The sequence below is a fragment of the Polyodon spathula genome, chromosome 35 (genome assembly GCF_017654505.1).
Source record: "Polyodon spathula isolate WHYD16114869_AA chromosome 35, ASM1765450v1, whole genome shotgun sequence".
NCBI classification, from domain to species: Eukaryota; Metazoa; Chordata; class Actinopteri; order Acipenseriformes; family Polyodontidae; genus Polyodon; species Polyodon spathula.
Window position 1 is genome coordinate 3,285,546 of NC_054568.1, and position 12,218 is coordinate 3,297,763.

General features: G+C 36.5%; 1 protein-coding gene across 1 annotated transcript; it reads right to left on the reverse strand.

The window, feature by feature from the left end:
* Positions 1 to 2,830: 2,830 nt before the first annotated feature.
* LOC121303885 (mRNA decay activator protein ZFP36L1-like) lies at positions 2,831 to 7,299 on the reverse strand. Its single transcript, XM_041234740.1, has 2 exons — positions 6,746 to 7,299; positions 2,831 to 5,842 (listed from the first exon to the last, which is right to left on the reverse strand). The coding sequence occupies exons 1-2, from the start codon at positions 6,797 to 6,799 to the stop codon at positions 4,694 to 4,696; spliced, it is 1,203 nt and encodes a 400-aa protein (XP_041090674.1). The 5' UTR covers positions 6,800 to 7,299; the 3' UTR covers positions 2,831 to 4,693.
* Positions 7,300 to 12,218: the final 4,919 nt, after the last annotated feature.

Consider the following 12,218-nt stretch of genomic DNA (forward strand, 5'->3'; position numbering starts at 1 on the left):
ATTCCTTTTATTTGCATATAGAACCCTCAATTCCATTCAGACCTGATATTCTTACAAATAACTTTGGATTGTTCCCTATTTACAACCAAAGATTTTCATCTCTGCTGGCACAGAGGGCAATTATTGATGGAGCTCGCCAAAACCTCAGCATCTATTATCACTATTCTAAAACAGTAATTTAAAGTCTAGACGGCTGTTCCAGAAGATGGGAGGGAGGGTCGCCTTGAATTAGAAAGAAAACTCAGCTGGAAAGCAGAGGTACGGAAACACCCCGAAGAACACAATGTTGCATTCTTCTATAGGGAATTGGCAATTCCCCCCCCCCCCGGCAATTCGGTGTTAAATCACCCGTCAATAGCCATCCTATCGGTCAAAAGACTCCTGTATTGTTTACGAAACTTTTGCAAACATTTATAGAGTTGTGTGATAAAACTAACACACACACACACACACACACGCAAAAAAAAGAAAAATACATTATTTTTCGCTTGAAGATTTCTGATGCATCTCTCTCTCTCTCTCTCTCTCTCTCTCTCTCTCTCTCTCTCTCTCTCTCTCTCTCTCTCTCCCCCAAATCTATATATAATCAGTTTTCAAACTACTGTATTTTTCGAAGCCTTTAATACGTATTATTCGTAGTTCTTTCTTAATCCACACGGTGGCAGTATATACTTATTTTCCATTTTGGTGTGGAAGTTACTTGTACATGACACCGAATAATAATAATAATAATAATAATAATAATAATAATAATAATAATAATAATAATAATAATAATAATAATAATAAAACATCTGATCATTATTATATATGATTAATAAAACAATTAAATATACCTGTAAATGCATTTACTAAAGCTACGCGGCTATATACAACTATAACCTACATATATAAAATATACAACTTAAAATGAAGGTACCTTTTGCGCTATAATATAGTTTTGCATATTGCTTTGCTAACTGTTCTTTTAATATATCAAAGTGGCCAGAAAAAAAAATAAATAAATAAAAAGATATACTAAAACGTAGTTATTTTAGCCTGCTTTAAAAATAATGTGATTGGATTATTCAGAAGAACCAAACTCAAGAACCTACTGTTATTGAATATACACCCTGAAACTATTCCCTTCATATCGCAGCCAGTGCTGTCGTCGTTTTGAGACGCCTCCAGTGCTGTCGTCGTTTTGAGACGCCTCTTATCATTCAATACTGAAAGCTTTCCCTGCGAGCTTAGGTACACTTCCCCTTGCAATTTCAGTTGTAACCACTAGGGTGAATGCCAATACAGTACATACCCAGTAACAGATGTCAGTTCAGACATTTGTGTAAAGTTAGTACAACTGCAACATTTACCACATGCACAGTGTTGTATTCACGATCTATGCTAAAGCATTAGTCAAGTGTTAACACAAGCAAGCACATGTATTAACAATATCTTCTACAGTAAGTCCCAGCACTTGTGTATTATTTTCTAATTAAATTCCACACCAAAATATAAATGTTGACCAAACCACCCTTGATCTATAGGGGAGAAATACGACTATATATATATATATATATATATATATATATATATATATATATATATATATATATAATCCAAATGGTCCATAATACCTAGTAATGCCCGATGTGGAGGGTCTTAATGCTTTCTTTGGAGGGTTCATATTTAAAACATCAGAAGACTTTAGTTTTGTCAGGTCCAAGCCAATAGTTGCAGGGTGATCGATTGTTTTCCAGGACATTTTGACTCATCCAACACCAGAAAAATATAATTTCAGTAAAGCGGCAGAGCTAGATCTCTGATAGATTCCAGCCCTAAGTCTAGTAATACCATTGTTTTCTGAAAGGGCAACAGAACTATATTTAAGTGCAAAGGAATGGATGGGGATGCGATAATGCTAACCCACACAGATGCAAAAAAATCAAACTTGGAACTACTGACTTATGCTGTTGCACCCCTACTGTCCTCACTGATCAACCTCTAAAGTAGAGATTCTCAAGTATTCCAAGGATTATATCCTAGTTAAATGATTTGAAAATGTGAATTTCTAGGCCCTGGGACATTAGTTCCAGAGAAAGTCTTGATTTAAGACATTGCTCCTCACATCTATCTGCAGTTTTGGTCCTTCCCACTTGTGTGATATTCCTTATAAACCTGCTCTTATGCTGTGATCTTCCAAATATATGTATACATATTAAAATCAAAGCTGTTTATAGCTCTTTTTAGTTTGTTACATTTTTGTAAAGCACCCTGGGGTACTTGTACGTTAAGAACGATACATAAAGGAAGTGGGTATAGTAAGTTGTGAGCACAGGAGATTTTAGCAATCAAAATTAGCATAGCACCTCAGTGCCTCCCCCCATGTCAGATTTCTCTTATAAAAAATCTCCTCTTCCTTGACATCATGCATACTTATTGCCAAGGGTCACCAGGGCTAAGCAGAGGGACAGCATGCATCTCCCATTTCAATAGCTCCCTATGTGGTAGTTTCTGATTACATAAGAGAAAGTCCATCAGAGATTCTTTTGAAAAGAGCCCAACTCCACAGCAAACAGTTGGACATCCCATTGAAAAAGTGGCAGGTTTTCCCCTCCTCACTAGCTAGCAATAAATCTGCTTCCAAGCCCTTTAGCTGCTGAATGGAGCTGCAAATGACCCCCTCTAATTTACATAAGTTATATTACCATACAGATGTTGTAAAAGAAAAAGGGGAATGTTTTTACAAAGCCCTTTCCCCAGCACAGATCTGCCCACGATCTTTCTTTCTATTTTTCCAGAGAATGGTTATTGTGTGCAAGTTCTCTTTTCAAAAGAGTTGTCGAGCCTGTTTTGCAAGCCAATCTTTATAAAGTTTATTTCATTACACTTCCAAAATGCTACCAAAAGAATAACGCATTAAACCCAACTACTATTACACACAATAAGCTGAGAACCTACATGATATTTAAAACCACTTAATTTACTTTTGCTGCAGTGCCAAATTACTACAATTTTTCCAGCAATTAAGTAATAATGTTGCCAAATGACTACATTATGAAACCCTTAACCTAACATAATACATGGTTCTAGATCTCAAATATTGTGCCCTATTCTCAAAGCGATAAGTCAAGTTAAACTCAAACTTTTTTGATAGATCAAATGTTTTGAATGCATACAACCTTTCTTGTTAAAAAATAACTATAATAATAAAATAACAGTCTATAATAATTTCATAAGCATGTAGTTAATCCATAAGAAACATATTTAAAAAAATTTATAGAATAGTTAAGAAACACTTAAAAAAAGAAATACAATGTTTTAGCTTTACTTATGAATTTGATTATAGAAGTAAGTAACAGATCTTGTTTCATTGTTATTATTACTTTAATATTTTTTTTTTAACGGTGTCAAAAATATATCAAGATATAAACAGAAACGATTTCCATGCAATGGAATGTAAACAAAGTCTTTAAATTAAAAAAAAAAATCCAAACAAACAAAATATACGACCACAACATAAAATAAATAAAACATTTTAAGTTAACAAATGTAAAAGCTTTTTTTTTCTGTCATGAAGTTAAGGCAAAGGTTAAAGAGATACTTCATGTTTACTATACTCAGTTTACCATCGAGTACAGATGTAAAAGTAATAAAAATGAACACAAAATAAAGAATACAGATTTTAAAACACTTCTTACGGCCTTCATAAACTTTATAGGCAATTCAAGGGAGATTCTTATTTTCTTTTTAATTTCCACATTGCTGGTATGAAGAATCTGCATTTGTTTTTAGTGTGCTCAGCCAATTAAATATGTCTCACAATCTCTATTAATTGTATACAAGACTTGCTCTAATAAGATCTCATAAACTTTTATTAAAAATATTATTATTTATATGTTTCTTCTAAATCCTGAGATAGATCTACATTCAAGAAACTGTGTATTATTTTTTCTTAAAGCTACGAGATAGCCAACATATTATAAATCATTAAAAAAAAAAAAAAAAATACAACAAAAAAGTTAGGTTACAATAACACAATTTCTTCACACTAAGAAAGCATTCTCAAATAATAATAATTGTATACAAAACAACAAAAAAGAAAACAGCAATGCAAATAAATAACGATACAAATGTACAGCGCACTAGAGTTAGGCTATAGTCAACAATACTGTCTTCAAAAGAAGGCTACATTTTACATATATTTTGGAATAAAAATAATATTTCATGTTAACTGCAGTTACAAAACGTAAGGTAACTATAGCAACCTCAGCTTTGGTAACTTGCACCGCAATGGCAGAGACCGTGGTCTGAACCATTGTTATAAGGCATGCCATTTTCTAACTAGTAAGTAAGTGTATGCGTTGAATAGCTGCTTTGGCCTCCGTGTATGGCACTTTTAAAAAGGGGATTTGCGCGCACGCACACACACACACAGACGCGCACGCACACACACACACTGTAGGTTAAAAAAAAGACACTATTCAAGCTTGCCAAATGCGCGTCATTAATACATACAGTTTCAATCTAGCAAGTTTAAAGCTAATACAGTAGAAGTACCCACAATAGCTACAAAGGTATACGACAGTATACAAAATATGGGCTGTAGGGACAGACAGTGGCAGACAACTGCAGCGCTGCTTTCTTTTTGACAAGAAGAAATGCAATATGCACCGAATTGGCGGCGTTGCTATAACTAAAAAGCTGCTTCCTTTTAGTCTGACACGGAGATCCTGCTGAATATGGGGAGCCGCCTGCCTTCGAAACTCGGGGACTCGGAGCCACTGAGGCTGCTTGAGCTGGTGTAGTCTTCCTGGTCCGAGAGAGAGTCCGCCGAGGCGCTTCTCTGAAGCAGAGGAAGCCCCGGGAAAGTAAAGGCAGTCCTATGGTGGTCGTGGGTTGTGGGCGGCTGAAGCCCGTTTTGGCCAGTGCCGTAGGCACACTGTGCGCAGTTGGAGTCAGTGACCGCGTAAAAGTGTGGGGCTGCAGGCTGTTCGTTGACGACTTCTCCATAGAAAGGGAAGCTGTGCTTGAGAGGTCTGGGTTCGGGAAAGATGGGGGAGAGTGACTCGGGGCTGCCAGTGGAAGGTGGAGGAGACACGGATGAAGCTCTCGAGAAGGTTAGAGGCTCAATGAGATTTTGGAAGCCGGAGGTGGACCGGGTTGAGAAACCGGCGAAGCTTATACTCTGGCGGAGCTGGGGGCGTTCTTTAGCCTGCTGCGCGTCGGTGGCTGTGGCTGGGCGCTGCTCGTCTGCGTTATGGATAAAGTGGCAGCGGGCGCCATAGGGACAGAAACCGATGGTGTGGAAGGTACGGCAGGGCTCGGTTTTGTACTTGGGGTGCCTAGAGAGACCCCGAACCTCGTCCATGCCATGTGCGAACTGGCACTTGGTTCCGTATTTGCAAGTGCCACTCTCGTCGAAGGTACGGCACAGCTCAGTTTTGTATCGCGAAGACATGGGGGCAGGTGCAGGAGAAGTGGGCGACTTGGAAGGGGACAAGGGACTGGTGCTGTTTCCCAAGCCGGGAGGGGGTGCCAGAGGAGGGGGAACGACCTGAGGAGGACCACCAAAGTTGCTGACCTGGCTTTCGATCATGCTGACCGAGCGGTCCACCCTGAACGGGATTTGATTGAGGCAGGACCGAGGAAGTTGCTGCTGTACCTCCCGGCTCCACTGTTGACTGTCCTGCGGCTGCAAAGTCCAAGCGGATTGCTCGCTGAGCTGGTCCACGCTGCCTCTGTTGAATTTGCAGTTGGGCAGGGTGACGGAGCAAGTCGAATGTCTGCGGTGGAATCCTCGTGTCTTCTTTTGCGTCACGCCCGGCATAACGCCACCTGTCAAATCCATGGTGAGAAAGTTCTGTAATAAGGAGAAAACACAAAACAAAGCGTGAATAAACTATTGCAAAGCGTTTCTTCGAGCTTTGTGGCAAGCGTTTCCGTATCAACACATACGTATACAACGTGTTATTAACAATAGGGACAACAGAAATAGCATTGTTCGCACCAAAAAACAAACAAACAAACAAAAAAACAATAAAGGTTTTTTAAACAATTTTGCGCACTGCACACCTTTTCAATGGCGTTATGTTGTAGCAGTCGCAGGCACGACTTGCATATTATCTGGCAATATATCTAATAACCTTTGGATGAAAACAACGACCCTGAAGATTTTATAATACATGCCAACTACTAAAACAAAGCTTTTGCAAAACAACTTGGGTAAACAGAACCTAACAGCTATGGCTAGAAGTTTTGCATCACCCTATAGAATTAACTAATTTTGCTTCATAGTGTCGAATGAAACCTGCTGAATAGTGTTAAGTTAACATATAGAATTGCATACCGCTCTTGTAGTTTTCCATATACTTAACAAAAAACTGACATTTAAACAAATGTAACATTTAGAAATGTACCATTAAATACTGCACTACGATTATTGATTCCGGTAGACTTTTGCAATATAATGTTGTAGTTTATTTGATTGCATGATGTTCAATAAAATATCTAAATTATGTTAATATATGTGTCCATAGCTCTACAACCAAACTAAACTTTACTTTGAAATGTAGCGTTCTTGCTCATTTTGCATCGCAAAAAATCATACATTCAAGTGTTAGGATATCAATGAAAACGACACCAATATTACTCTGTGTTGCCTTGCAGCGACAGTGTATCGATATCCAATGAGGTTTCTTAAAACAAACAAAAGGAAAAAAAAAAAGAAAAACACTACACACACACAAAACACACACATTCTCACCTTGCAGAATTTATCGTCCAACTCCATAAACGGGGTGAGAAAGTCGGATGGCATTTTTGCTGAGCAGGCTTGGTGATGTGGTTCGGGATCGTATCCCAGTTAAACAGTCTGAAAATCAAGCCGATAGTAGGTATTCCCCCTATTAACTCAAAACAAACTCTCGGGAAACTTGAAAACTCGTGCGCTGCTGGAATCTTTATACCTGAACAGCGAGGACGAGACTCCTCCCAGAGGGAGGTGTTATAAAGCTGCGGCAGTTCACTGGCTCCAGTGACCAAACGCAAACAGACAGGGGCTGTTTTGTGTAAAGGCATTTCAGTTTGACAAGGTTAAAAGCTGATTAAGTCATTCATCAAGTTGTCGCTTAAAATAGGTATTTACGTTCAGAAAAAAACAAGTGGAAGTTCTCTATTCTAATTACATGTTTTGGGATATGTGCTTCTAATGGCTATGACATGCAACTGCTGTTGCAAAATACACTTTTATGTATAGTTCTGCACTATGCTTTAAAAGTTCTGCAACATATGTCATAAACTTTTTACTCCAATGCAAAGATCTCCAAATACAATAATTTATTTTTATTTGAACCAAAAGAACACGATAAACAATTTTAACAAATCATAATACATATCTATCAAGATATTATATTTGCCATTTTTAAATAACACGTTTTAACATTCCGGAAGATGATGCATGTATTTAAATTATACATCATAATACATTTCTATATCGTAATTATCAGCCCATTTTGAATATTCAACATGTTTAATGCACGGGTCAATTTATGAAAAATAATAAATTGTATGCCTATACATGCAACTTACATTGAATATATGTGTCATATTCCCTGGCCAACATAATACACATAGGGCAATAATATACAATACTTGCATCAACTTTACAAATTGTCTGATAAGAGCCTTTTTAAAAAGTCTCACTGATTCTTTATTTAAATTGATCTGAATGATGGATTGATTCCTTGTGTGCTTTGCTTATTTGTAACTAGTGTAAATATACAGTAGTTGTAATGAACACTAGCTGTTACACGCATCTCTTTCTAAGTATTGACACCTACAGTTAATATATCACCTGTAATCCTCACACAGTAGAATATCTCCTGGCAATATCAGTTCTGTACAGTGATGGCCAAAAGTTTTGCCCCACCCAATGGTATGAACTAATTGTGCTTCATAAAGTCGAATGAAACCTGTTGAATAATGTTCCACTCAAATATATATATATAAAAATCTGACTTTTCAAAAGCTAAGGACACAGAGGTCTCTGTAATTCTCTGTAAATCTATTACCTGGTTAAAGAAGAAGAAGAAGAAGAAGAAGAAGAAGAAGAAGAAGAAGAAGAAGAAGAAGAAGAAGAAGAAGAAGAAGTGATTGAATTACTACAAAACTAGTGATCAAAACCAGTGAAAAAAGTAATGTTTTATCATGCTGTTCATTATATATCTGTCAATGCATCTTTCGGCAATGGAATAATAAGTCTTTTCCATCTCACTCCTTACACTACTAATGTCCATTTCGACTTTTCAAGTTATTTTGTCCAAACATACAAACAAAAACAACAAAAAAAAAAGATAATAAACAGCATGAAAGGAATTCCCGCAAGGAAAGAGGTTGTGCAAAATAAATTAAAAAAAAAAAGAAAAGCAAATATTGATAGTTTGTTCAGATTACAGTATATTATTACTGTATCAGAACAAGACATCACACTGCTACAATACAATCCCCATGTTTTACCCTTCTCACCTTACAGAGTGCTTATGTGTGATTCTTAGCACAGTGCCTGTGTTCTCAGGATGGCTGTCTACAGGCGGCTGCCCAGCACAGAGGAGCATTCTCTGGGTTCCGGCAGGGTCTCTGATAACATTTTACAACCGGGGGCTGTCACAGGGTGGGATGAGTGGTCCCTGTCTTCAGATGAGTGGTCCCCTGTCTACTTATATATATATATATATATATATATATATATATATATCGATATATATAATATATATATATATTACAGCTATGGCCAAAAGTTTAGCATCAGGATTGATACATTAAAAAAAAAAAAACTATCAAAAATCCCCAAAAAACTATATGAACATAATTTAGGTCTTTTATTTAATATCATGTCGTTAGTTAATCAAGGAAACACAAAATTATATTTCCATGTTTAGTTTTGAAGTGTAAGATTTAAAACTTAATTCTAATAAAAACTTTGTCAGTTTTTCTTTAAGTATATAGAAAACTATAAATCGGTGTGCAATTCAATATGTTGAATAATGTTAATACGGAAAGTTATTCATCAGGTTTCTTTCGATGTGTTAATTCTTTAGGGTGATGACAAACCTTTGGCCACAGCTCTATATATTGGCTAGGAGATCAAGCAATCCCAGATTGAGATGTACACACAAATAATACGATACAGTTGGCGACTGGCTTCTAAACAGTGGTAGGATATTTCACTGCAGTTTCCCATTAAGACAAGTGTTTCCATTAAAAAAAAAAAAAAAACTAAACAGAAACTTTATTTTAGACACAAAAAAATATTTCATCTAATTCCTCTGTAGAAATAGGCAGGTGTGGACAATCAATTGGGTTATTTTATTCCAAAGTGTTAGCAATGTCAGCTTGAATGTTCTTCACACAATTTTTGTTGTTATTGTCTGGACAAACTAGAAAAGTCTCAAAGGACATTAATAGTTACGGAGTCAGGTCAAAGTGACGAAACATATATTGCAAATGAACAGGGCTAAAAAAAAGGGTTTGACTGGTTTTATTCACTTTGCTGAAACACTATTAGACATATGTAACTCTACCAATGCACTAAGATCAAATGATGTGCCTACTTTTAAAATCCCTAAATTGAGATCTAATGTGGGACAATGTGCCTTTGTATATCAAGCATCTCATCTTTGTAATTGCCTTTTGAACATAAAAACAGCCTCTTCACAAAACCTTTTTAAATCACTCATAAATATTTATTTGAAATCTGCCCAGGGTTGTTAGTCTTTGAAATACTGACTGTGACCAGGCACATGTCAATTGAAACTGTTCTGTGTATTTATTTTTTATTTTACTCTTTTTGTGATTGTTTGAAGTGTTGTCCTGTTTGAATGATGATTTTATAATGTTATTTCTCACTGCCTTCTCCTGCCAGGATCTCCTTGCAAATCAGATGCATATCTCAAGGGTTCTTAGTTAAATAAATGCATTTTAAATAGATTTGCTGCTTTGGTTTTCTAGTATGCAACAGAGGGTTACATCAATCCCTCTTTTTTTTTTAACCAGGTAAGTCAATTGAAAACAAACCCTCATTTGCAAAGTTGTTACAGCCAGCCAGCCAGCCAGCCTGGGAACAGAGCTCCAGTGTTGAGAATCACACCCAGACAATGTCAACTGTGACGCCTGCAGCAGTGATTGCTCTGATGCAATGATATGTCTCACTGTGATAAAGTACTGTAATCTGAACTAACTATCAATATTTGCTTGTGTGCGTGTGCGTTTTAATCCTTTCTCGTCACTGAAGACTTGACGGCACCAGGTAGCAAGCTTCAGTGATGACTTTTGACACCTTTTTACAAATCAAGCCATAAGCTTGGCTTCCTGTGGCAAACACAGTCCCAGGGTACAGTTGATTAAAACATCCTTTATGCATAATATAAACATGGGGAAATAAATTTGATTTTGTTAAAAATTAAGCTATAAATCATATAACCAGTTTATCAAAACAATGGGTGTATCGGGGTCCCCTGTCGATATAGGAATATAGTATATATATATATATATATATATATATATATATATAAGATATATAAATACATTATAATAAATATTTTAAAAGTAACACTTGTAAAACTTTTAAAAGTAAAGCTTAATAGATCGATTAATCACCCTAGTGCCCTACTTGCAGCCTCACATTTACATTACATTATATTAATATGTGCATGCATGATTTCAGTATTCAAAGGCTTTTGTGAAGAGTCTAGTCATTTCTATTATTCATTTCTTGCATCGATTATTGTCGGCCAGCCTAAGACACTGCTTCAGTATCCTGTACGTTTACTGCAATTAACACAATGAAGTGTTGTTCTTTGACTGAACTTTGACTGCCAGTTGTCCTTGCAGTCTATCAATCTATTTAAACCCACTAAACAGTATAAATAGGTTTATTCAATGTCAGTCCATGTTGACAACCAATTTGTTCTGTAGTGTGCTTTACAGTTGAGGCAAGGGGCCTGTGTTCAATATTTCAATTGTTGATGTATATTTGCTTTGTAAATCTACAGCTATGGCCAAATATTGTGTCGCAAAAGTCTACCGACATTTCGAAATGTCACATTTTTGTCAGTTTTTCATTAAGTATATGGAAAGCTACAAATCAGTAGGTAATTCAGTATGTTAAGGTAACATTATTCAGTAGGTTTCATTCGACTTTATGAAGCAAAATTCTTTAATTAATTCTACAGTGCTGCAAAAAAGTACATCTTATTTAAAAATACTTATAAATTCCTCTTTTAAGTTATGTACTAGGTAATACATCACAGTCCCCACAGGTAAACCCTATCAGGAATAGTCTCTGTACTTTTTCCTAGCAAAAAAATAAATTAGTTCCAGAAATAGACTGACCTCCATTCATTCATGTTTTTAAAACAAAAATAAAATAAACACATGTCACCTTCAACACAAACATCATGATAAGTGGACCCTGAATGCAGGAGTTTCCCACATTTCCATAAACAAGCCATATACTGTCTGGTTACAAAATGAACAGCCTCCTGTTGCAATAGATGACTCCTCGGACAGACCACACAATCTATTTATTGATTTAAACATGCTATGGGTCAGGCTGTGCAGCAGGATATTTCAGCTGGCCTGAATCTGGCTGCTCTGGCCACAAATAAAAAGGGATGGATCAGCTTTGGCATCAGTGGACGTTAATCACACAACTAGCTCCAAACAACTGAACACAGTTATAAAATCTTAAGACATGTTTTGGAATGAGAAAAGGGGCATTCAGCCCACCAAGGCTCATCCCTTGTTAGCACGCCATTCTGTCCGATTGTCTTTTTTATGTGCCCAGTGTTTTAGTTTCTGCTACTTGGCATGGTAGGCTATGTCATGATTTTAAAACAACAACAACAACAACAAAACAGTGTAAAAAAGAGCTTCCTACCTTCTAAACAAAATTCTACTCAGCTTCCACTGACCTCTTGTTTATCTCTCTGTGCTAAATTTGAAGTACCTCACACACTCAGGCACAGATGAATAATAGCACTTTGCCTTGATGTAACAGGGTTCCTGGATTAAACTCAACTGCTTTTACACAGTCAGTGATTACATGGCATATCTATATTGGCATTCCTCAAGAGCAACAAACAAACACATCCTTCAACCCTGCTGCATTGAAACACACATTAATACAGAGCATTCAACTTTTTTACTGGTTATTTGTTTTCTTTAGTTCAGCATTTAAG

Excerpts from the sequence above, each read along its gene's own strand:
- LOC121303885 (XM_041234740.1), bottom strand. The coding sequence starts at position 6,799 with ATGCCATCCGACTTTCTCACCCCGTTTATGGAGTTGGACGATAAATTC. Across the intron at positions 5,843-6,745 it reads TGGACGATAAATTCTGCAAG|AACTTTCTCACCATGGATTT; the intron begins GTGAGAATGTGT and ends TCCTTATTACAG.